This window comes from Anser cygnoides, chromosome 27 (genome assembly GCF_040182565.1).
Source record: "Anser cygnoides isolate HZ-2024a breed goose chromosome 27, Taihu_goose_T2T_genome, whole genome shotgun sequence".
In the NCBI taxonomy this organism is placed as follows: Eukaryota; Metazoa; Chordata; class Aves; order Anseriformes; family Anatidae; genus Anser; species Anser cygnoides.
This window is the reverse complement of record NC_089899.1, coordinates 5,236,442-5,262,692: the sequence shown is the minus strand read 5'-3', so window position 1 is coordinate 5,262,692 and position 26,251 is coordinate 5,236,442. Positions and strand designations below refer to the sequence as shown.

Sequence of the window (26,251 nt, the reverse complement as noted above, 5' to 3'; positions counted from 1 at the left end):
GTCTCCTCCATGCCGTTACATAAGGCCCGATTTTTAAACCTGGCAGCGGTGAGGTGGGGGCACGCCGACAGGACAGCCCGGCGGGCAGGTGAGCCTACACACGCCTCAGAGCGTATTCCCAGATACCCACCCACTTGTTGTACGGCAGGAAAACAAACGGATCAGCCAACGAGGCAGCTCCCAAGCCAGCAGTCAGCTCACACAGAACGCGGCTGGGGTCCCTGTTACCTCCACCCTGCTTAGAACAGGCGGATTTCTCAGCAGCTTGAAAGAGCTTTAACAAACTTCATTTTTAACTTCAGAAACACTCTTAGCGTGGCCGGTCCCCGTGCTGCTCAGACCGCAAGCCATGCCTCGTGAGAAAAGCCTCGCTCCCTAACAGCCCCCAAACGTCTCCTTATTTCCCTCTCGGCCCGAGGAGCCCCTCGGCTCCCTCTGCCAGCCACCAGCCAGGAGCCGCAGGCCTCTGGCGGCGGCTCCCTGCTTGCCAGGCTGGCAGGGGAGAGCTGCTCCCCAGCTGCAAACCTCTCCCCGGTGCCGTAGGAACAGCTCGAGTCAGCTCCGTCGCGGCGGGGCAGAAGGAGGGCAGGTTATTTTCCCTGTTTCTCACATCCCCCCGCACCCGCTTTGCTCAAGGAAAAGAGCTATTTTAAATAGCAGGCTCGGCGCAGGCCCTTCCCCAAATAAACACCTCCCGGCCCCTCCGGAGGGAGGAAAGCCACATACAAAGGAGCCAACATCCTGCGAGGCCCCGGCTGCGGGGCAGGGGGACACACCCGGGGGTGCCCCGCTACCGGCCCCAGCCCCAAACGGCGCTTATTTTGGGGGGGGGGACAGACAGACAGACGGACAGACGGACGGACACACGACGTCGGAGGGGGGACCCAGGCCTCTTCCCCCACAGCTCCAAAGGAGGCGGCGCGGGGAGGAACCGCAGCGAGGCGGCCCCAGGCCCTCAGAGCCCCCCGGGCCCCTCAGGATCCCCCCCGGGCCCCTCGGGCCCCCCCTTAAGCCCCCTCAGACCCCCCTGAGCCCCTCCTCCCAACCCCCTTAACCCCCCTTAGTCCCCCTCAGCCCCCTAACAGCCCCCCTTAACCCTCCCCAGCCCCCTCAGCCCCCCCCCACAGCCCCCACGGCCCCCTCAGCCCCTTCCCAGCCCCCCCAGGCCGCCCCCCCCGTCCCCCTCAGCGCCCCGCCGCCCCGCTCCCGGTCCCGCCCGGGCCGTGCCGCAGCCCCGGGGCAACCCCGGCACGGCCCCGGCACGGCCCCGGCGCCCCTCGGCGGCCGTTACCTCGGCGGGTCCCTCAGCCCCGGGCCCCGCAGCCGCTGCCCCGCGGCCGCCTCCCCATGGCGGCGCCCCCGGCCCGGCCCTGCCCGGCTCCCCTCACGCCGCCTCTCGCCTCCCTCAGCAGCGCCCAGCCAGCCACACGGCTACGCCGCCGGCGTAGGCTCCGCACGCACCCATGCGCCCCCCGCCAGGCCGTCGGCGCAAACGCCTTTCCTGAATAGCGAACTCCGGAGCGGGGAGGCCCGGCGCAGCTCGGCGCATGCGCAGCGGAAGGGAGGCCGGGGGAGCGCAGCGGCGTTGGCGTAAAGCGCGGTCGAGAATAGGAGGCTTGCGGAGAGCGGCGTGGGCTTTACAGCAGGGCGGGGCGCTTTACGGCAGCGCCGCGCTCGGCGGCTCCCGGCGGGGGCTTTCCTTTAACCCCTTGTTGCCCACAGCGCTCCGAGAAGGGGCCCGGCCCCCTATAGGGGACAGGCCCTGCTATAGGGGCGGGCCCCTGCTGCCCCCTATAGGGGACAGGCCCTGCTACTATAGGGTACGGGCTCTGCTATAGGGCATGGGCCCCTTGCTGCCCATAACCCCTATATGGTGCGGGTCCTGCTGCAGGCAGAGCTCTGCTATAGGTTATAGCCACCAGGGAGATATATGCATATATATATATCAATCAAAGTGTAGTGCACAGCTGTAGGGGATGGCCCCAGTTCAGGAACCTGCAGGGACAGGGAGATACATACATATATACACGTATACCAGAGAGATATATACATATATATACATATATATATATATATCAACCAAACTGTAGTGCACAGCTGTAGGGGACGGCCCCAGTTCAGGACAGGGAGATATATACATATATATATGAGGGAGATATATACATATATGCACATATACCATATATACACATACATCAGGGAGATATATACATATATATATATATGGTGTGTATATATATATATCAACCAAAGTGTAGTGCACAGCTGTAGGGGGTGGCCCTGCTTCGGGGACCTGCAGGGACAGGCGGGGCCCAGCCCTGCTGCCACCACCCCCCCCCAGCCCGTCACTTTGGTCCATTTTGGGTTTATTCACGTAATTCAGCCGCAGAACGCCGCTCCCCGCGGCCAGAACCGCTGCCTCCCCACGGCACGCAGCCGCCGTCCCTCCCCGAGCCTCTGAGAGCGACCCTGGCGCTGAGGGGGAGCAGGCGCCCCGTGGGGTCCTGCTGCTCTCATCGACGTCATGGCACGGGGCAGACTCGCCCCCAAATACCTGGCAAAGGAGCTGGGGTGGTCTGGGGAGAACCCGGTCCTCAGGCTCCACCGTCCCCCCAGCCGCCCATGTCAGCCACCCCAGCTGCTTGAATCAATTCTCTCCCAGCTGCGCAGAAGTGCTCCTGCTGGTGAGCCCCCCTCCCGCCTCGCACCGCTCCTCCGAGGTATTTTTCCCCTGCATGTGTTTGCTTCTAGAAGAATGGTGACATCAGAGAATTAGGACCACGGAACAAGCAACACCGCGAGCCAAACGGGGATCCTGCCACCCCTGGGCCCTGCCCTTTGGCAGCTCCGTCCCCGGCGCGGGGATTCCTGCTGTCGCAGGAGGGTGCAGGAGGGCCGTTATCTGTGCCCCGCAGCTGGAGGTAACGCTTCTCCCAAAGTCCCCAGCAGCAGAGCCGCCCTCCCCTTTTCCTTTCGCACCATCCCAGACCGCCGCATCCCCTTTTTTTCCCCTCTGCGTCCCTTTTGGTGACACCCTGCGAGCAGTCACACGCAGCTCTGCCCAGCACGGCCCCGCTTCACCTCGTCACCCCGCGGGGCTGCGACGCAGCGGGCGCAGCGGTGCTGACGGGCCCTGGCACCATTCAGCACACGGTGCGTGTGTCGAGAGCAGCCTGGGCTCGGCCCCGAGGCAGGAGCTGAGCGTGGGGTGATGTTGATGGGTTCCCAGCCTGCTACGGCCCCGGCCTGTGATCCTACAGAGTCTGGGGGCTTTTAACACTGCATCCCGCTGCGCTGGGGGGGGAAGGGAAAGGGGGGAAAAAGGTGATTTCATGTAGGAGACTACATGAGTTGTCCAGACATTTGGCTTGATAATTTATCCATCCTCTGGGTCAGGAGACAAGAAAGTAAAGAGTTCTGATTTTATTTAAAGTTGGATCTCCAGCATGCCGTAACTTGGCAGGGAATACATGGTGTGCCAGGTGTGGGCTGCAGAGACCTCTACAACTCATGCTATGGAACCGGCTCAGCACAGCGAGTTAGTGAGAAAAGCCAGGGAATTTCTGTTGGGAAAGCATCCAGCTCTGAACCCTGCCCTCCTCCCCAGGGCACGAGTTAATTAGGGCTAATTCGCAAGCAGGCAACACAAAAAAAACGACTGCTGTAACTCATACAGAGGAAAAAGCTGCTCGGAGCAGGCAGTGTAGTGTTTCTGCTGAAGCATTTGCATTCAGGGCCCGGGAAATGGCACCAAAGTGATAGAAATCCACTAAGAATCGGCCAAGAAAAAAAAAGAAAAGAAAAGAAGAAAGAGCGAGGCCACTCACAGCATCCCATCCCACACAGCCACAGGGCTCCAGCCGGAGGAGCAGGAGCGCAAAGGGAAGAGCCCCCACCCCAATGTGGGGGTCCGTGGGACTTTTGGGGAGCTCTTTTTGTGGGGCCAAGCTTGGCGGCGCAGCCACTGCCCCATCCCCACTGAACCTTGCCCCCTGCTCCTGCCAAGCCCCTGAGCTCCGGCTCTCGTCCAAGGTGTGCGGCGGAGGAAAACCCAAGCACCAGGGACCTGCCCCGCTCGTGGCAGCAGCAGGAGCTCAAACCTGCACCTCCTGCAAAGATTTTGAGGGCTTGGAGCAAGAATCTGAGTAAAAGCTGTTTCATCCTCATACTCACCATGTGATGGATGCAGCAGCAAGCAGCTGCTGGAAATCCCTGATTTCACACTTCCATAACACAGCCAGGAGCAGAGAGACGGACATTCAGGGTGCAGACAACCAGCAGCCCCCTAAATGCTATTTAATACCTAAACCAGTGCCTGGGGCTTTCCGTCTGACCCTGCTGCCTCACTGAATCGTGCTCAGGCCAATACATCAAAGCTGCCATCGACTTTCTGAGAGCCCAGCGCAGCCCGGCTGCGGGCAGAGCCGGCAGTATTTGCAGGAGGTGATGCCAACCTGCCCCATGCATGCTTGGAGCAAAACAGCTCAGGGAAAAGGTGCTGCTGTGAGACTTTTGTGAACATGAGGACTATGCAGTCTCCTGCCAGCGAAGGTGAGATGCTAATGGCTGCAGAGGGGGCACAAGGCTTTGGAGATGAAGAAAACATTGAGATTAGCAGATGTGGGATCGAGCAGCTGAGATGAAAACAGCTCTTCTAGGATTACGAATCCGCTATGGAGCAGAGCTGGGGTATGAAGCCAGGATAGCATCATTTGGGGCAGTAAATCCAGCTGCACACTAAATAGAGTGATGCAACTCACCTTTGCTGTCAGACAGCCTGTTTGCCCCAGGAATGACGGGATCTTTCCAGGCAGCAAACCAGACAAGGCAGAGGCCAGCACTGCAAAGGGCCAATGTGAACGTGTGCTGCTAAGGAGAGGCCAGGAAGGAGGGTTCAACCCCGGCGCGCCCCATCACCTGCACTTCTCCATAGCTAAGAAATGAGAATAATGGTAACATCGGTGTAAAACACTTGTCAGGCATCTGCAAGAACACAAACTACAGCACGCCAACTCTTGTGGTGGTCCCCAGCAAGAGGGTGAGCCTCATCCATAAACGTGCTGTTCTTTTAAGGGAAAAAAAAAGTGGTGGGAGACTGGAAGAAAACAGAGATTTCGCCATTTCCCTCTGCCAGATAACTCTGGTTACCTAGGAACAGACACACTTCTCTAATGCAGCCAGTTCTTCTCATCAAGCACAGGATGAGCATTTATTGTCTTGTGATCAGAAGAAAAACACAAACAAAAACCAGAGCCCCACAAGTGACACGAAACATCGCACACGTACATGCCGCATGATGCCGAACGAAACCGGGAGCCAGGTCCAGGTTAATGGTGTTAAGGAGTCTTAGAAATCTAATGTAAACATTAAAAAACATACAGAGGAGTCGGAAAAAAAAAGCCACAGCAGTTCAGGCAACGTGTTGAGTCAACTTTCTGGAATTACGGTTTCTGGCATCTAAGAGGATGGAGGGGGGCGATGTGTTTGGAGATGGCAGCTCCCGTCCAGGGAGGTTTCATTTAAGCTCCTTAGAAATCTCAGGCAGTGTTTGCTAATGGATCATGATATTGGTGTCTGCCTCCAACCATTTTGGTTTGCAGGCTCCTAAGTACACACCCCTCACCGCATCAAGAAGGTTGGAAATGTGAGGATGGGTGCTTTAAAAGAGACCCCCGGGTTATCCAAGGGGAAAAAGAGAAGCCGGACTCAGGAGTCCCCTGGCAACGCTTCTCCTCTTGGTTCAATTGAAATCTCCAACCTGAAACACTAAAAAAAAGAAAGACTGCAATTTCTGCTGAAAAAAAATTTGGCAAAAGGCCGAGGATGGCAGGGGTCAGAGCCAGAGGAGAGCGTTCCACGGGCACCCCGCGTCTGGGCCCCCAAGCACGGCCACCCTCGAGTGCGGCCCCGCTCACCTCACCTCGCTCCCCCGTAGCGCAATCGTATTTCCAGGGAGTTCATCGACAGGCAGTTCTTTTATCACTCTCTGATGGCAAGCGACAAAGAACACTTAAAATTTCACTTGACACAAGACAAAGGCACCTAAAAGCTTGACAACACGACCGGGTCGTATTCTATTAAGAAGGCATCAAGCATTTGTACTTACAAGCACATTGCACACTCGCAAGAAAAAAAAAAAATCACCCTTGTGTTTGAAGCATGAGGCAGAGCCAGCAAAAGGCTGGCTCTGCAGCAGGGGGTCAGTGTTGCTTGTAAACTGAAGTTCGCGGAGGCTCTGACCTCCCATTAATGTTTGCTTTTGCTTTGGCCCTAGTAACAAAGGTGTCATGCAGACTCCAAGCTGTACTTCACTTAGTATTTACAGTATGACACGGGAAAAGTTAATAGAGTGAATGGGAAGTTTTGCCGGGGGGGTGGGGAAGGAAAAGTTCTCCTTCATGAACTAACATTTTATTAGATAAGGCACATGTAGAGACAGTTTTCAAAAGACCACTTGCAAATCAGTTCCACCTAGCAAGGACAACCTCCCTGTCCCTTTCCAGGAGCCAATTTTGCTTTCCAGTTATTTAGTGTGGACGTGGAGTGACTCCACTTCCAGTGTAACACCTCTGGCGTCACCTCCTACAACTGGCCAGGCTCTGGGCCTGACTCTCAGGGTGCCCCACACCTCTCAAGTCTCCAGACTGGAGCACTCTGCCCTTCACTGTCCGTTGAAATTCCCAGAGCTGCAAACATTGAACACTCAACTCCCTGTAAAAATATCGGGAACTGACCTCCCAGTTTTAACAGGTTTGAGAAAGTTCCTAGCAGGCTGTTGAAGGAAAGGAAAAGACTGCAGCCTTTGCTGCTTGGATCATTTTAGGACACAGGGGAATTGGATGGCTCAGGCTCCAGGAGTCCTGATGTACATGCATGAGATGAAGATGAGTGATGAGACTAATGCTAGCTCTCAGGGGAAACAACCCCTCCCAAGAGCGTTATCCTCTCTTCAGCTGATTCCTGGGGAAAGGCAAGAACCTCTCTCCCCCTGCTCGTACAGGGAAGGAAATCACTGCTGGCGACGCAGACACGTACCAGCTCTGCACAGCTAGCGTCAGCTACGAGGACTAACGAGCTTTCTGAGACAGCTCACTGCAGAACGGTTGGATTTTAACTGCGTCGGTAGAAGGCAGAATTCAATTTATCAGTTGTAATGGAATTACTCCCAAACCACACTGGGGCCCCAGCACTGAGATCAATAGTTAGCTGGCACCCAGCTACTGGCCAGGAGCCCAGAAAAAAAAAAGGTGTCCCAACAGGACAAGGCGTGTCCAGTACGGCATGTATTGGGTCAGCACAAAAATCCTGACGCCACGTACCTGGAATTTAGATGGCACAGAGATCTCGCGCTGCCTGCCTGGAAAGGGGTGAACGTCACCCAGGCAGCCAGGTCCAAAGCCCAACAGCAGTCAGCTTTTCAATAGTTTCCAGTGGGCTTTGAATCAGGCTTTTAGTGAGCAATCAGTAACAAAATGAGATGAATCTGCATCTCCGCAGCACACGGATCTAGCAAAAACTTTTGGAGGCAGGGAAAGCAAGACTTCTATCATAACAATAGTCCTAGCCAGGCAAATGAGGACTCTTGTGGACTTAGTATCTGAACAACGCTCACCCGCAGCAAGCGCTGTTATCTAAAGGATTCTTCACCCGAAAGCGCAAGCAAATGAAGCTGTAGATTTTACAAATACCTTCAATATCACTAGTACCAGGTAATTCAGGTGTTGCGTTTCCCTTAGAGTGAAAAATTCCAGATCATTCATCCGGGAGAGCAAACACCGGTTGCTACTAATGCTCTGATTGTGTTTGTTACAACTACAGACGATTTGGCGGTGCGCTGTGCATGTGATGAAAACTAAGCGGGGAGGCAGGAGAAGGAGCGATTCTGGTAGTGTTCACCGTCACGGGGAAGCCAGCCTTCTTCACATATGGTCATGAGAGCAGTCCTCAAGCAAGGGCAGTGAACGGTTGGTTCCTCAGTCTGCAACAAGGCAAATACTGGTAACAACACAAACAAACAAAAAAACCATCTTTCTGATAAGGCCGTGCAGAGCTCCCGAGGTGCCGTGGGCTGACAGCACACATCTTCTGCAGTGACGAGGAGACAAAAAAAAAGAAAGTCCCCAGAAGACTGGGGTACGTGTAGGGGAATGCAAATGATCTTTTCAAATAACAATAATAAAAGGACCAAAAAAGAAGAGAATCCAGGCAATTTGCAGCTGTTGCTGCTTAAGGCCATTGGTTTCCCGGGGGATAGTTGGGCACTGTGGGATACTCTGGCAGGCTGTTCCCAGAAAAATTGCTGTACTGGGCCTCCCTGCTGGGGGGGTTCCTCCATGCACCGCTGTTCCACTCATCCTGAGCTTTCTGAAAGCTTCCACCAGCCCCTCGGTAGATCTTGTGAACCTAACGGAGTAAAACAAGAGGAAAAATCAGCAGTAGGTACCTACACCTCTTCCTGAGAGGACTTATAGTCATTTTGGTACTGTATTTGTTCCTCTCTCTCTGCAAACTGTTTTTCCAAGGGAGAAAAAAAGGCACAAAAACTACAATAACATAATGAAGAGGTGTAAATGGATAGTATCAATGCAAGGCTTGAACTTGTCTTAGCCATACACCTGGGATTTAGGTTGGGGATCCCACAGCAACAGTCCATGCAGCAAGGCAGCTGGCCCAGGTTAGCGGGCTGAAAACCCCATAAAACCGTCAACTGCTGCTTCAGTGGGGCTGAGGCTGAAGGACTCGGCTGTAGCACATGAAACAACCTACACCGGGAACCCAGGGACACAAAAGATCTGGTTTAAAGGTCACACCACCAGGCAACGCCTGACAGGGCACAGGGCAGTGGCGCTAACCATGGTGACAGGGGGCAAAACGCTGCCATGAACCTATGGCAAACTCCATGATGGCAACTACTCTGCGACAGGGTTGTGCTGGGCTAATTGCCTGTCCTCTTTCCCTTCTATCTTCTGTCCTCCTCTGCCATCAGTCTTCTGAAGCTTTCCAGAAGGTCTTATATCCAAATCCAGCGTTCTGCAGACAACCAAGGACCACTTGTCGTCCTGCCACCCTGTCCCTGCTGCGGGCATCTTGAGATGCTTCACCGTTACAATCCCAGCGACGCTTGGCTTAAGTGACATAAAGGAACATGGAACGGTGAACACGTCCAGCTCAAGCTGTCCTGCATTATCTGCATTCGTCCTCTAAATAGTCCGAGACACACCGACTGACTACACTACAAAACCTTCAGAGGCAGTGATGGCTCACAGTGGCTGCTGAGCTGCCTGTTCACGTTACTGTGATACAAAACACAGATATTCCAAGTCAGAGAGACGTCTGAGGCACCTACCCTTAAAATGCAGATGAGCATTGTGACCGCTGACATTGTAAACATAATGGCAGGAAACAGCATGAACACAGCAGATGCAACGTTGGTGCTAAAGAAAGTAATTGCTGCCAACCATCCGCTGCAAGAAACAAAGAAACAGTATCATTACTGCTCTCTTTTTTAAGCACAATTGTTACCAGAAAGATGGTTTACGCACACAGAGAAGTTACAAGGCAGCTTTAAAGCTCCCAAAATTGAAAAAAAAAAAACAAAACAGTGAAGACCACGGTCAGAGCTAAATGCAGCTCAGACAGGTATTTCCCCAAGGTCTCAAATCTGGCTTGCCAGCATCCCTTGCTAAGCCAGTCTCAGACCTTTAGGGGACAGCCAGCTGCACAGCGAGGCTTCGGGGAGAGAAGATTTATTCCCAGGACGCTTTTGGTGGTGCAGAGGTTGTGCAACCAGAGAACAGACCTGGGAACATGGAACATCAGGGTCCTCCGATCTGTAATGCATCTCCGTTCCCTTTGATGGCAACAACCAGACAGGGCAACTTGAGAGCATCAGCAGTTAAAACTAAATGCTGTGCAGAGTCTAGGACTTTCTATTATTTGCAGCTTCAGCAGGAATTGCTCTCAAGTCTCCAGAGACAGAAAGTTAAAATGCCAAATAATTATAACATAACCAGGGACAGACACTAAAATGCTTCCATTTATTTTAGGACAGCTCTCACAATACTTGCTCTATAGGCCAACAGTGAGTCATCATGCACTGCTCAACATGTGCTGCAAATACTTTGAGGGCAATGCTAAGAGAGGATCAGATCAATCTTGAAACTCTCTGGTTAAACAGCAGAAAGGAAGGACATTACAGGAAGGTGCTAAAAAAAAACCAGGCAGGTGAAGATATCTGACTTCTGCCAATACAGGAACTCTTGCAATAGCCAGCAATGGGAGTAGACAGAATTGTATACTCCAAGAGCAGATATAATTATGCCACAGAGGAAATCAGAAAGCTTCTTCCACCCCACCCTGTACAGACTCCCACCAGCTCCTCTAATGCTCAGGGAAACAGCCCGTGGGCTGAAACTCTCAGGCACAGGAGCTGAGGGCTCAGCTGTAAGGCTCCAGGCGTGTCCTGCTTACCAAGCTCCCCATCCAGAGAATCCGATCGCCTGCAGGACCGTGAGAACAAACTGTGCGCCGAAGATGAAGAAAAAAGCCATAAAATTAAACGAGCTGTCCGACCTGCGAAGGAAGGAGAGGCAGTTAGGGGGACACTGGCACCTTGCACTGCTTCGTGTTAACGTTTGACCCCATCACGTGCACACACTCAAATGTGCTATCTCAGAAAAGGTCCCTCAACAGCTACGAACTTTGAGGACAACTCCTCTTTCCCTGGCAGTGAAAGCGCACAGATCCATGAATCATCAGTGCCTAATCTCTTCCAATAAGCCTGGCTCCTGCAATTGCTCTACCGAAGTAATTACATATATGGTGACACACGAGGAAAGGCAGTCTCCTGCAGAACACAGAGTGCCCGAAGCATTTCTCTGACCGAATATCTGAAGTCAGCTCTGCCGGACACCTGCGCAGCTCAGCCACCAGCAAGCAGGCACAAAAGAGCCCAGACGCCAGAGGCAGTTTGCCCATGTGCTAAAGGTGATCCCTGAGCACGAGAGCCCAGCTGGGAAAGTCGCAGTGCCTGCTTGTCATGAAGCTTACACGCCTACGGTTAATAACCCAGCACCGGGACAGAATAGGAGGAAAAATAGCCACAAGAGAAGCGGGTGGTACGCTGCCTGGGGAAACGCAGAAGTGTGCTTTGGCATCTGCACAGACTCCGCATCTTCAGAACGTGTACACTGAGAGGGTTCTGACTATGTGAGGTCCTTTTAATTTATGCAGGTGAAATAGGCAGTGTGAGTATAATCCCAAATAGGAAAACGGTCCCAGATCTGCTCATGGTCTCTCCATTACGGGCGCACTGGGGCACAGCGCTGTTCTGCCACAGGACATCTTTGTCCTATTAACTCGGCTGTGTCGATGAGCCAGCCTTCCACTGCAAGCCCAGGCACACCTCTGAAACCCTCCAAGCCAGCTGACCTATCATTTTTAATGATACGAGTTATTCCTGCTCTCTCAGGAACCCGAAGGGCCCGTGATCTACAGAACAGGTTTACAAAAACACTTCAGTAGCTAAAGCAGCAATTTGGTGCAGTGGGGACTTCACAAAAGAGCTTCAGTCGTTCCCAGCCCCTGCTCAAACACCAGAAGTATTTTAATGGTCTTCATAGTTCTAGCCCATAATGTCAAAAGCTGAGGGAGGCAGGACCACAGGCTCTGGCCAAGTCAATGCCACCAAGCCTGCCTACTCTGAGACAAGTGGGAAAACCTCCAGCCAGAGCCCTGCGGCTCTGCATGTGTTGATAACGTTATCTTCCATCTCCCAAAGAGATGGCTAGATAGATGCTGTGAAAGAAAGAAACTGTCCTGGAGAATCCTTGTGATCCCACCCTTCAAACAGCAGCACCTCAGAGTACAGCAATGTGGAAGAAATACTTTAAACATGGACTGTTCACAGTAGTGCCTGTCATAAGCCAATTAACAAAGGATTAGGCTCCAGGCTGAGCCTTCAAACAGATTCTTGCAACTAAGACCTGAAAGGGCTGGAGGAGTCTTCACTTGAAAGGATCCCTGGGAATTAGTGGGGATGCACAGAAAAGGTGATTTCTGATCCAGCTTTCTGGTGCAGATTTGCAACAGCTTTGCCCTAGCGCCAAAGCTCTGCAGCTAATTTAATTTTGGATGCAGCTGTGTGACGAAGGTTTTACGAAAGCATCCTCACAGCACACGATGCCGGTGTGGAAGGGCTGCGTCTTCCCAAACGGCACAGCGAGCGGACCTGATCTGGCTTTCCGGAACCAGGACTACCTGCAGCCCCAAAACTACCCGCACCGCCCCACTGCAGTGTTTTTCAAGCATCTTCTATGACGGATGTCAAAGTTGACGGCCTCTGGGCTTGCCAGTCTGTCTCTAGGGCTTATTCTTTTTTTAACTGTAGAAGTCTTTACACAGAATAACCTCAGGGACCTTTCGGTATTCAGTTGCATAAACACATACAAACAACATTAAAGAAATAATTAGAAACGGTCCTTGTAAGCCCAGAGGAGGTCAATGAAGAAGAGTAATGTTTCCCAGACTTCAGAACGGAAAATGCTCTTTGAACAGAGCTCCAGTCGGCACTTGGAGGCTCTCGGGCTTCTGAACCAGAGATGGAGACAAAACCCCAGCCCCAGAGGGCAAGAGTTCAGAGCTGGTATTTTCACATCTTTTAAAACTTTCAGATGAATCCAACGCAGTGGCCTTCCCCTTCAGTCAGAAATAATCCTCCCCTGTACTCCCTCGTGTAGTCCCTGATATTTTAAGCACCTCGAGTGCATTAGCTGCCCAGTGTTGTTAGTACACAAAGTGTAAATTCAGAAGAGCATTTAAGCAACTAACCTAGCATGTGCTAAACAGACAGGACCCCATCTGCCAACTCTCGTATCTGTCAGCTGCTTTTGCTGCTATCTGGACTAACTCATCACAGAATCTGGTAAATGATCAAAATCCAGAGGATTCTGGTAGTGGGGAACCAGAAAGAGCTTCCCCTTCAGAGTCCAAATCCCTGACCCCAGTGTGGGGCCTGCTGATGACTGCGGTGTGACCCGGTGTCACCTGCCCTCTGTGCCACCTCTCCCTACACAAGACTGGAAAATGCTCGGGACCTTCACAGCTCTGACGAGCCTTATGCATTAATGTCTGAATAATGCCTCGTGACACACACGAAGCACGAGCAAATGCAAACAATTATTAATTAAAGTAAAAATGCAGGATGGCTTTAAAGACTTGTGGAGTTTCAGGACTCGCCCTAGTGAACCACTTCTTTCTAAAAAGCAAAGCAGCCAAGTTCTCAGGTATCTAGAGACAAAATCCAGAAGAGTGCTTGGCTCCTGATAACTTAATAGTCTTCCATCAAAACAGCCCGCAGCAAAGCTTTACCAAATCAATATCCACCCTGATATTACACTGCTATGAGGGTGCTGCTACGCCTGAGATATTTGGGTGAGATATGAATTTCATCCTCACAGAAGCGGCAAACTACTCGGTGCTGCTCACCTCCAATCCGAGGAGGCAGGTGACCCTCGGCCCTTCATCTACGATTTAAAAGTCGCCGCATTCTTCGCTGAAAACAATTCTGAAGTCAATGAGACGTTCAGATATCAAACCCTTAATCTTTATCCAGCTCTCCAGAGGGGCACTCCTCAGCAACAACACATCTCTCTCCCAGAGGAAGCAGAAACTCAACCGCCTCGTGGGCTCCCACTTACCGAAAGGCTTTGTACGCCGGTCGGAACCAGCAGACGTAGCCGCAGGGACTGAAGAGAATAAGCCAGAGGATGGCCAAGCCAAAATTGACCCCAGAGCCTCCTCCGATCCACCAGGCCAGGCACGCAATTATATTCACTACTAGCGTGATGCAGTAAACTGTGAAGAGAGCACAGGAAAGAGCGTGAACTCGTGCTGTTTCACATCAGAGGAGAAATAAACAAACACCCAGCATTATAATAGGAAGGATCCACACCGCGGTGGGAAACTCCTGCCCAACAACACGACCGCTCCGAGGGAGTCGCAGCTTTCTGCTGTGAGCCCAGGGGCCGGCAGCACGGACACGCGTCCCCTTCCAGAGGGTGAGGAAACTCCCCCGGGGCCTGCCAAAGGACGGACATCTGGGTGGCAACTGGTGCGACCAGCACAAGGCTCAGCCCGGGACTGTTATGAACAATGAGCAACCCCCATTTGTGGCAAAACCCCTTGATGAGAGCAGAGCGGTGTAAAATCTGCCGTGCACTCAGCATCCCATTGCTTTGGTCTCTGTGTTGCTGCCTCAGGAGCTATTAGAGCCAGCAGAGTGCCCTGCAGGCTCTCTCTCCATTTCCCTGGGCCTCTGAGGAAGTCTGGAAGCAGCTTCAGGGCTTGTAAGTGCTGCCTTGAGCAAGGGAATAAGCAAACTCCAATCAGGCTGAGAACATGCGAACATAAGGGTGGCTTAAAGGCCCTTTCACATCCCTGTCCCTGCCACTTGGATAAAAAGGAACAGTTGACAGCAGATCCCAGAGGGCACCAGCGCCGCACTCAGTCACCCTGCAGGAAATGCCTTTGCCACCCCCTTTCTCTGACGCTCGACGTTACTGCTGAAGCGAGGCTGAACGCTTCCAGGGTTTGTAGGCTGAGTTCAGTCCCTGTGCCAGGGGCTCCCCGCTTTCCCCCTAATACTTGACAGACTCCTGCAGCTGTCCCCGCATCCCCCAGGCTCTGCCGGGGTCTAGCGGGCTTAGCCCAGCTACAAGCTCAGATTTTGGAAAACAGGTGGTAATTCATAAAATCTTTCGGGGGTAACCCGAACCAATTAGCACAGACAAAGAGAAATGAGAAGGCAGACAGTCCAAACACCAAGAGCCCTTCGGTGCTGCCTGGGGACGAGGCCACAGTAGGATCACTTTAGACCCCGGTCTCATTTACCAAGTCAAAAATAAATCCCTCAGTTTCTCTTTCCCTGTGCTAAGCAAACGTGCCCTGCCCATTCCTTTCTTTCCTACAAGCTGCGGCTCTGCAGCTCGCTTGCACATCTCTGGCTTGGTCTTCTGACTCTCGGTGCCAGCCTGGCCTCTTCCTCCAGTGACTCTTTTCTCTGTCTTCACTCGTCTCAGGGGCTGCTAAAGCTACAAAATTGTGTGGTCACAAAATCATATTGACAACACAGCCAGGAGAACCTAGCGTGTAAGACATCCTAACCCAGCTGCTTATTGCGACATACGAGTTACAAGAAAACTAAAATAAAACACTTCTACAAAAGAGAAATGTTCTCCCTCTTCTAAGTAGCTAACAACAAGGCTTTACATGCAACGGTTTGGATGTATCTTATTACAAGGGGGAAAGAGTATTAATTATCTGAATTTCATTTACATAACAATTAGCTGTACTTCTCAGAATTATTATTTCCAGAAGTCAATTGTTTTCCAAAAGTTACTGAATGAGAAAACAAACAAACAAAACCACATCAAGTCAAGAGCACCTATAACGTTGCAAGGAGCTTCTGGTTCTCCCTACGTGTCAGGCAGGAGTTCGTTCGCCAGCAGTGGGAGCTCTGGTACAGTTTTCCCCAAACCACCATCCATCTTAATAAAATGCTCACATCCAATTAAAGTAATGAGCGTTCAACCTTCTAGCAACGACTTTTCTGTTTCTATTTTTACTACTGGCCTTTTCTTCTTTACTGCCTTCCCTCTGTACATGTCTCTTGCTCTCTGTCCCGTCCCCAAAAGTCAGGGAGACACCCCCAAAAACTGTGCGGCAGATGGAAATTTAAAACTCATGGTGAAAATTCCAGGTCTCCCCAGCCGTGCATATGACCAGTTGCCTAAATGGCTGGCACCTCTCCATCCTTCCATTAACTTGACTGAGGGGCGCTTTGTTTAAGGAGAGTCACACACAAAGGCAGCTTTGCAGCATGCAACATTTAACCAGTTAGTCTGAAGGGACAAGCAGTTTCTTCAGGCAAGAAAATTACAGAGCTCATTTCAGCATCTCTAAATAACGAAAGAACAATGGAGTGATAGATTATGCTATTATTTATGCGCACAAATCTCTCTCCTACACACATCCTATACATCTGGAATAAAAGCCAGGCTACCAAATGCGTATCTGGCAGAAAACAAGCTTTCCTTCAGTGAGAAGGGTAAATGGGATGACAAGCATTTTGGGAAAAAAAGATAAGCAAGGCAAAAAGATTTTTAATCTTCCGAAGCATTCCCTGTGGTTCTCTAGGCCTGCCACACCATTTTTCATCCGATTTTATTCCTTGGAGAAGAATGGTCAATTTTCATTACCGGTTTTTGAATCGCTAAGCCAGACAACGCCAGCCCAGAGAGCCAGCAGCTCTGCTCCTACAGAATATAAGCAAATCACCAGCTGTGACCAAGGGGATCAACGCCCTTCAGAACAGGGCTGGGAACGTTCTGGGGGCTAAGGGACGAGACGGTGTAAGGCTAGAAGGCGCTGCTTCGATTGGGAAGGGAAATCTGGCTGGCACAAACCGGGGGCAGCATTCACAAAGCAGGGTGGGGAGATGGGCAGCGAGCAATACAGGTCATGTTAATCTTCTAGCCTTCAGTCCTCCTATTCCTCTTATTCTAGGTGAATCAGGAATTACTTTAAGAGGGCTATTTTGGAGGGTGAAATATCACTTGACATTAGAAAAGACAGCAGATACAGTCTGCTCTGTTCTTCCTCGAATTTACTAATAGGCTTTTCTAGCACTGATGCTCTCTTCTTTCTTCAACAGCAGCTCTGCAACAAAGATTCAAGGCACAGCAGCCTGAAATTTGGGCATACAGGTAAATTATAGCATTCTAAGAGGAATCATTGTTTCTCATCACTTAATTGCAGTCAAAATCTTAAAGCTTGTAAGTGATCAAATTCTAAGTTTTTCTATTACACATACACAATCTTCCCAGAGCGGGATTTTTATTCAACTTACAGATCCATACGTGGTAGATTCTTTTCACCAGGGCCTGATAATCGATGGGTATTTCATCTGCAAAATTCTGGTAGAAACATGGCTTCAGAGGGATAAACTTGGGGAGCGGTGGGAAGTTATTCACCTTTTCTACAACGCAGAACACAACAGATTAGCTGAATGCAGAAACGATCTTGCACGGCTGAACAAGTGTGACATCCTCCACACCTTCCCGGGACAGCCCTCCGAGTACGAGGGGACTCACGACAATCAAAAAACAAACCAAAAAAAAACACCTTAAAATAAGTTCAGGGACAAAGCTCCTCAGGAAGCAGGCAGAGGCCAGCTAAGCTGCTGGCCAGCAACACCTGGGGGCAACAGACTGCCCAGAGGTTTTTATTTAGAAACCCTCAGATAACCCAAGGAGGAGGAAAGACTGGTGGTCTTCCAGACAAAAGCAGACACAAGCTCTGAGTGGGTGGGCTTGCTGGGGCAATGCTCAGGCCCTGTAGTTGGTACGTGCTCGTGACTGTAAAGAAGGGTGCCCTTGGAAAGCATCTCTAACTGGAATTTAGTACTCAGATGCCATCCAGTTGAGGCAAGGCAAGACATCAGGGATGATTTTGCTGTTATGAGATTCGTGAACGTCCCCTTCTTTCTTTCTAAGTCAAGTTTTTATGCAAGGTTAAGACCCAGAGGGGAAAAAAAAAAGAAGAAAAAAAGCTTTGCATTCAGATACCATAAATCAGCAAATGCCGACAAAAGCAATACAGTGAAGAACTTACCTTGGGAAGAAATTACATTTTAAAAATCAAGTAATTAAATGCCTAAATCCTCCGTATTTAAGCTGCTGTCAGCTTCTAGACAGATGCACCGACAAATCTGTGCAATGTGCGTGTGCCTGGATGCAAGTTCCTACATGTTTGGGAATGTTTGCTCTTGCCTTCAAGTCTTGATTAAAGTTTGATTCCAGGGCATTGTGACTAATTGTCTCTAGTCTACTTCAGCCCCAGTAAACAGAATTAAAAACAACCAGAGGAAGAGATGAAGAATGTCCTGGGAAAACCTCCAAATGGCACAGAAGACGAGAGGAAATGTCTGAACAAGAACTGTCAGCGCAAGAGTTCCCCTTCTCTTGCCATTATCTCTGTGTGAGAAGACATTCTGCAGGAGCAGCTTCTTAACTTCATTTGAAGGTTGGCAGGGAAGCGTCTAAAGCTGTATGCCACGCTTTAGGAAAGAAAGCGCTTTATTTCACGCAAAGGAAAGACATGTTCATGCAGAAAATATGGTGGGGATAACACCCATTGTGAGTACATAACAATTAAACACGGAAGAACGTCTTAAGTCACCAGCCCAGCTTGATTTTTCAGTAGACTTTTCCTCACGAAAACAAACATTACATCTGCTGCCCCTCCTCACCCATCACCTCTAAACGCATCCTGCATTAATTCAGATGCCGTCTAGGGCTGGCATTAGTTACTGGTTAACGCCTACTGCTAACCACATCACATGGAGCACTCAGTTCCCCTGCCTGCTTTCAAAGTCCATAGGAATTTGGACTTTTTAGCGCTAGCTTTTGGTAAGTTATGAACACCTCCTGGGCTTTCTCCTGGACAATTTGTCTCAGATGTCCGTGAAAGGACCTGACAGTGCTGGATCAAGGGAAACAAAGGGGGTGCAGCTCGTAAAGCTGAAGAGTCAGCTCTCTAGGGAAAGCTCTCTAGGGAAGTCAGCGAGACCAAGGTTAACTGACCACAGTAAAGTGGATTCTTTAACAATCTTTTTTAGGAGGGATGGGGAAATTTTGTTCTGTCCCTCTTCAACAGGAGATGCAGCTAGTGACTTTGGTTCAGCCCTCTTCCGTTTTCTCCCTCCTCCAGTACAGATCTCTCACCAACAATAAAGCTGCCGCCCGCCTCCAGCGCAGAAGGCCCCAGACGGTGGGGCCAAAACCAGCTGGCCTTCTGGGCACCAGCCACTGCAATTTTCAAGCTCATAAAATGCTCCAAGTACTTCCATAACGGTTTGCTGGATACAGAAGTATCGGGATTACACCTCTTCTTTGTGGCTGCCCAGCTTCAGGAAGCCAGATGACTGCTTTCTCCTACCCAGAGACCCGTGTAGTTTTCCAGTGTTCTGGGTTACTCCCAAGAAAAGACAAAGACATCAAATGAAAATATCCTCTTTCAAGTCTGACTGCGGAACTTGGAGTGCTCCAGCACTCCCATCAAGGCTTGGATCAACACGTTAGATCAGCGAGCACAATCCATGCTTTCAAAAACCAAACTGTATTACCAATGAACAGCAGCTGGGTACAAGTCCCGGACTTTGGCTTATTTTAAAAAAGTTAGGAGGAATCTTGTTACTAGTTTAACTACAAGTAAAATTAAGCTGTATCAAAATTGACAGCACAGCTACGAATGGAAAGTTGTTTAGCCTCTGAAAGGAAGGAACTACTCTCGTTTTGGGAATAAACTCCATCCTCATAAAACTTTCCAAAAAGTCACACCTAAGCCTTTATTGCTAGACCAGTAACCTCTGCTAGCAAATCTACGCAAAAAGGAACGTGAGCAGGGGAGAAAAAAAGAAGAAGCTAAAGACCTTTAGGGATCACTAAGATCTCAGAAAGCGAAGTGCATGTGAATGAATTACTAATGAATTGCAGCCATCACGCCATACTGAAAAACATGATCTGGAACCATTTTTCTCTTTCCATTGCCATAGTTTGAGGTGCCCTTACCTGCCATTTCTGTTAAGTGTTCCCTGGCGAAGTTTCAGACAGACAGCAAGAGATCTATGGGAGGAAAAAAAAAAAAAAGAGAGAAAGAAAAAAAAAAAAAAGAAAATCAGGCCAGAACATATCACTAACCCGCACCCAAAAAAGCTATTAAAGTTAGGAGCATCTCTGCACAGTGCTTGACTCACTGTAAGCCCAGGGTTCCCACTGCAAACCACTAAAGACTGCACAAATTTGGCACGCTGGAACCTTACGGAAAGGCTCCTGGTTTCTCCTTGTTTGTACAGAGCTCCCCTGGAAGCATCTCACCCTGTACAAAACTGTCAAGGGTTTTTGGTGCTCGTCTTATTCAGCAGCAAACAAATGTGCTCCGAGGGTACCTGGCAAAGGCTGAGGCTGCACAGACGGCCGCTGCCAGGCCACGTGCACCTTCCAGCCGAGGCAGACAGGTCTGGTTGGGACCCAGCAAAGCACGCGTTGGAAGAGAAACTCGTACCAACTCACCAGACTTAACGCCTCATTTAGGTGCTGAGACGATTTGTTGGCTCCCTGCGGACCTTCCCGGCGCCTGAAACAAACGGACGGTCACTGTTAGCTGGGAATTAAACTGCTGGTGCTCGGAACATCAACTGGTACGCGCGGCCTGACATCCTTCCGTACGGTGATAATTCCGCACGACCTTATCGTAGGGCAGATTTAGTCTTCCTGTTACCGCCACTGAACACGGCCGTGATTCTGGAGAAATCAAATCCTGTGAAGTTTGCTGCATGCCAGGGGTGTTGCTGAGCATGGCACAGACGGAAGCCACAGAGGGGCTTGCACTGAGCAGCCCCTTCAACTCTACTCACTTCTTTGTTTCGGGACAACCACCGTGCGCCCACACCTGCAAATTCCAGGCTGACAACAAGGACCACGGCAGAACAACCCTCCAAACGGGCATTTCAGGCTCTGTGAACAACTCTCAGGAACGAAGGCAGTACAGACTAAAAGCTGCCCCTCCAAGAACACAGCAAAGGGCGCTGGGGTCAGAATAGCTGTGTTGGAGCCGGAGCTCTCGGGATTTCCAGCAGCTCCTTTCCCTTCCCTGCACCTCCGTGCTGTCCTCCCGTGTTCCTGCTCCAGAGGGCCCGGATTTCACACGGGTGCAATTATTTTGTGGGGGCTGCAATCCGTTTCCTTTTTATTTGACCTACTCTGGCACAGCCCTCGGTGGTGACAACAGCGCTGATACAGAACAGGACCTGCCCGGGCCGCCGACTCCTCCTGCGCACGGGCCGCAGGTATGCGCTATCTCAGTTATGTCAACGTCGAGGAAAACACATTGCTTTGCCCGTGCAGTCTAAAGAAATAGAGTGGGGACAGGAAGGCTGCGTAAATCACGAGCCTGTCGGGCTGGGAGCCCCTCGCTAAAGGCTCGCACAATGGGGCCCCAGCGCAGCCGAAGCCTCCGGGCTTTCCCACAATACAAACAGCCACCATCCAGCGTCTGGCAGGCGTTTTGTAACTTAGAAAATGATTTAGAAAGGCTTTGCCTCCTTTTTCCTTTTTTTTTTTATGTATGAATAGAAAATAAATACGAGGACAGTTCGGAGCACAATTAGGGCTTCGCCCCACCCAGCTGCAGCTGCTCCCAGCTGAGATCCGTAAATTCTGGGGGAAGAGCAAATTACGGACAAACACCAGTTATGCCAACACACGAAGGGAAAGGAATCTCCGGTGCTGCTGCCCTGGGAGGAGGGAGTTTTCCCCCATGGACACCCACAGCAGCAAGCTCAAACCTTCCCTGGGCATGGACTCAGACCTCAAGATCCAACCCAAGAACGTTTTTTGTTCAGTGGCTGAGATCGGCTTGCACACGAGTCACCATTTTCCCATTTCCCCAGCTTAGCAGTTAATTTTGGCAGGATTTCTGCAAACCGGATTGCAGCGTCTTGGGATAACGGGCCTCAGAGTCACAGTCAGGGAAGGAGTCTTGTGTCTGACGAGCGAGGACAGTGCTCGACTCTGAGGGCCAGCGACTGACTCAGATGGAAAATTTCACTGCGCAGCCTCAATATCCTCAAGTCAAGCTCCAGTTGCAAGAGCCAGGCACAAGGAAACAGATAAACAGGTACAGACACACAAGGATTATCCAACCGCCCGTGAATTTCTTGTGGAAGATAATAGCACATACAAATAAGCTTTCTATTCACAGGAGTGCTTTCAAATTAATTGGAAATAGATAAAAATCAACGTCCTGCGCTCTGCCGCAGTGATTTCTTCACACAAAATCCATTATTTGTGGGAGGAAAAAAAACCACACTAAGGAAACCGTGGTGTGAAGTGAACTTCCTTTTTCCACTGTGCTCATACGCAGTCAGTGAATAGCTCCCAAGTTTACAGAGCAGCTCACAGGACTCTCAAAGGCCCGTCGGAGGCAGTACGGGCTTCTCTTCGTCTGTATTTCAGAGACAAAAGCGCCCGCTGTCACTTCAGCAGACGGCATTTTCCTTTTAAACCAAGACACGTATGCGAGCAGCGCTGGTTTCTAGGAAGCACACCCCAAGATCACCCCGATATCCAAATAGGAATCGTCATCTCTGGTAAGGGAAAGCGTGGTGCAGGAACCCCCGGGGTTCCTGTTTGGGGCACGTTACCTGACCGCAGGTCTAGTCCTGTTCCGGCCCGTGGTTTGACATGAAATTTATTCTGCCTATATTATAGTAGCTGGTTCTAAAAGGTTTTTTTTACTCCTCATTATTTGCTTCTTTCTCTAGAAAGAGAGAAGAGGGATAAGGGGAACAAATAAGGGGGAGGCCAGAAGAAGGGTGCTGGCCGGGCGGTGGGAGAGCCGACCTGGGTTCCTGCTTTGCCCCAGCCCCTGGTGAGCTGCGGCAAGCCACCGGGACCACACTCACAGCGGGACCCCGGCTCCTCTCCTGCCATCTGCACGTGTCCCAGCCAAACCCCGAAGTGCCTCGCATCCCAGGCCTTCTCTAGCAAAATTTGCCAGCTGATGGAGCCCTGCTGTCAGATATTCTCTGCACCACTTTGTTTCCTTCCTGATGTGATGACACGCGAGCTTCTACGCAGACCCGTACCCAAGAGTTTAACCCGAAGCAAAGCGAGTGGCAGGGTCCCTGCGTAACGGTGACAGCAGAACTTGCTGATGCTCCCTCGTAACGCAGCGACTTCACGAGTGGAGTACACGTTAAGGAGATTTGGGTACAACGCACGTCTCCTTAAAATGGTTCGGGCTTACCCCTGAGGTGAGCGAGGCTGTGACCTGGCATCAGGCTTCCTGAACTCACCTTATGCTGCAAGCCACGAAGAGCCCAGAAGAGCCACGATCTAAAAGCAAGGGCACCCCGCAGAGACCCCCAGGCTAGGGAAGGAACCAACTTCCCTCAGGTGAGCCTGAGAGAGGCAGGTGCCTTGTTCCCATCCCTTCCCAGCTGCGTTTAAAAAGGAAGTGGGGACTCTGCCCTGGTTTTTAAGGGAAAAGGCTTTCCTCAGAGTGTCACTCTGCAAGTCACCAAAGCGCTTGGCCCAGCTTTACAAAGGCAGACCCCGTACAGCTCCAACAGCTCCTGCTCGGCAGCGCGTCCCCTCCCCGACACGCGCTGCCAGCCCTTGCAGGGCCACGCGCTGCCCCTCCAGCGGTGCCAGCACCACGTCCGCAGCCTTCTGTGGGACAGGGAGGGACAAATCCAGCGAAAAACATAATTCCAAAGGCCACCCAGCACCAGGGAGAACGGGTAAACTGCTTATGGCAGTGCTTCTGCTGGGAAGACGCACGAGGCCCACCGAAGTTAGCAGGGTCGGCCTCCTCCTGCGTGAGCCCGAGCGAGGGAGCCCCTCGGGGACGCCGGGACTTCCAGGAACGTGGCTGCCCTCCTCTCCTCCCACTGTGGAGCTGTGAGTTGAGGTGAGAGCAGGGCCGAGGGGAAGCGATTCCCCGCGGCTCTCACACAGCCCCACCCACAGCAGACAGGGAAAGGCCTCAGTTCAGGTCCTGCCAAACATGGAGCAGACAGACGCTGACTTCGATGCGACCCCGTCCGCAGGCGAGGCTCAGCCACACACGGGCAGAACCGCAGAGGCTCCAGGGGAAGCACGAGGACGCGCGTTCAGGGCACGAGCCCGTTCCTCCGACTGCCGCCTGCTCAAACCGGCCTCGCATAAAGGACCAGGGCTGCAGGCGACAGCACGACATCGGTTGGCCCGGGATAAAAAAGAACCAGGTACAACAGACCATCAGGTACTGCCTAATGTCCGTCACCGCTCCTCGCCACAGGCCCTGTCAGAGTTTCCTGAGCTAGTTAACGCTCCCGAAAACCGAAGTCCAGGGAGGAAAAAAACGCCGTGCGTCTGGCCTGCCTCCCTCAGCGACAACACGGGACAGAGTCGCTGCCCACACCACGCACCTCAGGAAGCAAAAACCCCTGAAAATCCCCGAGCAGCCCTCGGGGGGAACACGGCCGGGGCCGGCAGCCCCCCAGCTGCCGTCGTGCTGTGCCCGGGGCCCCTCGCTGCGCCCCAGCCTCCGGCCCTGAGCAGCCCCAACGCTGCTCCCGACAGAGCTGACCGCGATCCCTCCCCACCACCCCTCACCCCGACCCCTCCCGGTCACCCCATCCCCGATGCCCCCCCGCCCAGGCGCCAGCCCCCCCAGCCCTGTCCCCGATTCCTTCCCAGACACCGCCCCCCTGCAGCACGCTCCCCTCTTGTGCCGCCGCCCCTCTCGTCCCCACCATCCCCCTTAATGTCACCCCCTCGTGTCCCCACCGCCCCCCTTCTGCCCGGCCACCCCCATTCCGTCCCTGTCCGTCCCCCTCTGCCCCACCGCCCCCCTTCTGTCCCCGCCACCCTCTTTCTTGTCCTTGCCACCCCCTCCTTGTCCCCACCCCCTCTTCTGTCCTTGTCACCCCCTTCTTGTCCATGTCACCCCCTCTCTGTCCCCATCACCCCCCCATTCCTGTCACCCCTCTTCTGCCCCGCCACCCCCCTCCTGTCCCTGTCCCCACTCCCTGTCCCTGTCCCCCCCTCCTGTCCCCGTCCCCCTCTCCTGTCACCGCCCTCCTGTCCCCTCCCGTCCCCCCCCCCCGCCCACCTCTCCCCCCCCTTGTCCCCATCCCCCCCCCGGCCCCGTCCCCCCGCCCCCGCCCCAGCCCGGCTCTCACCGTGCCCCCCTCCAGGCGCGGCGGCCCGGGCCAGCTCCCCCGAGCCCTCCGCGGCTCCGCGGGGCGCGCTGGGAAGGAGAGTCCGGCCGGGCGCCGCCGCCATGGCGCTCACGGCGCCGCGGACTACAACTCCCAGCATGCCCCGCGGCGCGCCCGTCACGTGAGGGGAGAGCCGGGGACGGGGCGGGGGCTGAGGCGAGGCTGACTGCGCTACGGGGAAGCGAGAGGGACGAAATTGCGGGGGGAGGAAGGCGTTGCTGGGGGGGTCCCTCACCCCTCACCTCCCTGTCCCTGTCGCCACGGCGAGGCCACGCGTGACTTGCGGCCGCCAACTGTGGGCAGAAGCACCTGGAGCAGCTCTGCGTCCAGAGCATCGCCACCCAGTCCCCCATTAAACACCCACCGCCCCTGAGGCGGCCGCAGCCCTCGCCCTGCGGCAGTGCCTCCTGCCCGTGCACGCCACACACACACAGCAGAAACGTTTTATTTTCACGTAAACAGAGCTGGGTTGGGACAGGCGTGGTGTCCCAGGTGGCTGCGCCGTGCCCAGGACACGGCAGCACCGGCGCTGCTTCGGAGGCACCCGCAGCCTCCGAGCACGGCCACAGCAGCGTCCTCGGCGTGCACAAATCCTGCTGGGAGCTCAGCCCCTCCGAGCACGGCCACAGCAGCGTCCTCAGCGTGCACAAATCCTGCTGGGAGCTCAGCCCCTCCGAGCGTTTGAGGATCAGGCCCTGTTGTGTAGCCCAGTCCACAAAGTTTCAGACTCAAATCCAAAGGGTTTTGCTTGTCGCTCATGCTGACAGAAACCAGAAGCTCCATGGAAGTTAATCATATAACTTAAGTAGCCTAATTTTTTAGTTAGATTGACTGGGCTGACTAATGGTGAATGCCACATTTTATTTCCCGGATTAGTTACAACGTGTATAGGTGATAGCTGGATTCAGGACCCAGGGCTGTGCAGTCACTCAGGAGACTGCTATTTATAACATCTATCATTAAATGCTGATTTCACTTCTGAATAAGTCAGCTAAATCAGCACGAGCAGCAACCAATGCGCTTGCCCAGGGCCCAGTGCTTGCGTGACTTACCTCCTTCTGTAGAATTTAAGCTTCAGCAAAACAGGGTAGTGAGGATTTAGCAGACAAATTACTCCAAAATCTTTGTGATAATGCAGCCTGAGAGTGATGTACTGAGAAGTCCTCACTCAGCCTCACCAATACCTGGATTTATAACATTCTGGGCTTATATACTTTAATGTGGCTCTATAGCTCCTTAACTCTTCATTTACACTGCATTAGTCTTATTAACATAAGTACCGATCAGTCTCCAAGGTACCAGTGCTATGTAAATGCTGTTAATTTGGCAGTATATAAAACCCACTCTACTTCAAAAATATTTACAGCCTCCGAGGCTGTGGTTTCTGTAAACAGAGCACTCCAACCCCGGGCTACAGGATTCAGA

At 52.3% G+C, this 26,251-nt stretch overlaps 2 protein-coding genes across 4 annotated transcripts in view; both read right to left on the bottom strand.

Moving 5' to 3' along the window:
• Window positions 1-1,484, bottom strand: part of CSNK1G2 (casein kinase 1 gamma 2) — a 37,386-nt gene extending 35,902 nt beyond the window's left edge. The window contains exon 1 of one of the 3 annotated variants that reach the window (XM_066984049.1): window positions 1,462-1,484. The gene's annotated coding sequence lies outside the window, so the exon portion shown is untranslated. The other 2 variants (XM_048077560.2, XM_048077556.2) reach the window with 2 other exon arrangements.
• Window positions 1,485-5,176: 3,692 nt separating this feature from the next.
• On the bottom strand, window positions 5,177-24,930 carry SCAMP4 (secretory carrier membrane protein 4). Its single transcript, XM_066983724.1, has 8 exons — window positions 24,788-24,930; window positions 20,130-20,193; window positions 19,629-19,682; window positions 16,907-17,035; window positions 13,698-13,854; window positions 10,471-10,572; window positions 9,347-9,464; window positions 5,177-8,403 (listed from the first exon to the last, which is right to left on the bottom strand). Exons 3-8 carry the CDS (start codon window positions 19,633-19,635, stop codon window positions 8,227-8,229), a joined length of 690 nt encoding a protein of 229 aa, XP_066839825.1. The 5' UTR covers window positions 19,636-19,682; window positions 20,130-20,193; window positions 24,788-24,930; the 3' UTR covers window positions 5,177-8,226.
• Window positions 24,931-26,251: the final 1,321 nt, after the last annotated feature.

Excerpts from the sequence above, each read along its gene's own strand:
- SCAMP4 (XM_066983724.1), bottom strand. Across the intron at positions 10,573-13,697 it reads CCGGCGTACAAAGCCTTTCG|GTCGGACAGCTCGTTTAATT; the intron begins GTAAGTGGGAGC and ends CTTCCTTCGCAG. Across the intron at positions 8,404-9,346 it reads TGCTCATCTGCATTTTAAGG|GTTCACAAGATCTACCGAGG; the intron begins GTAGGTGCCTCA and ends TTACTCCGTTAG.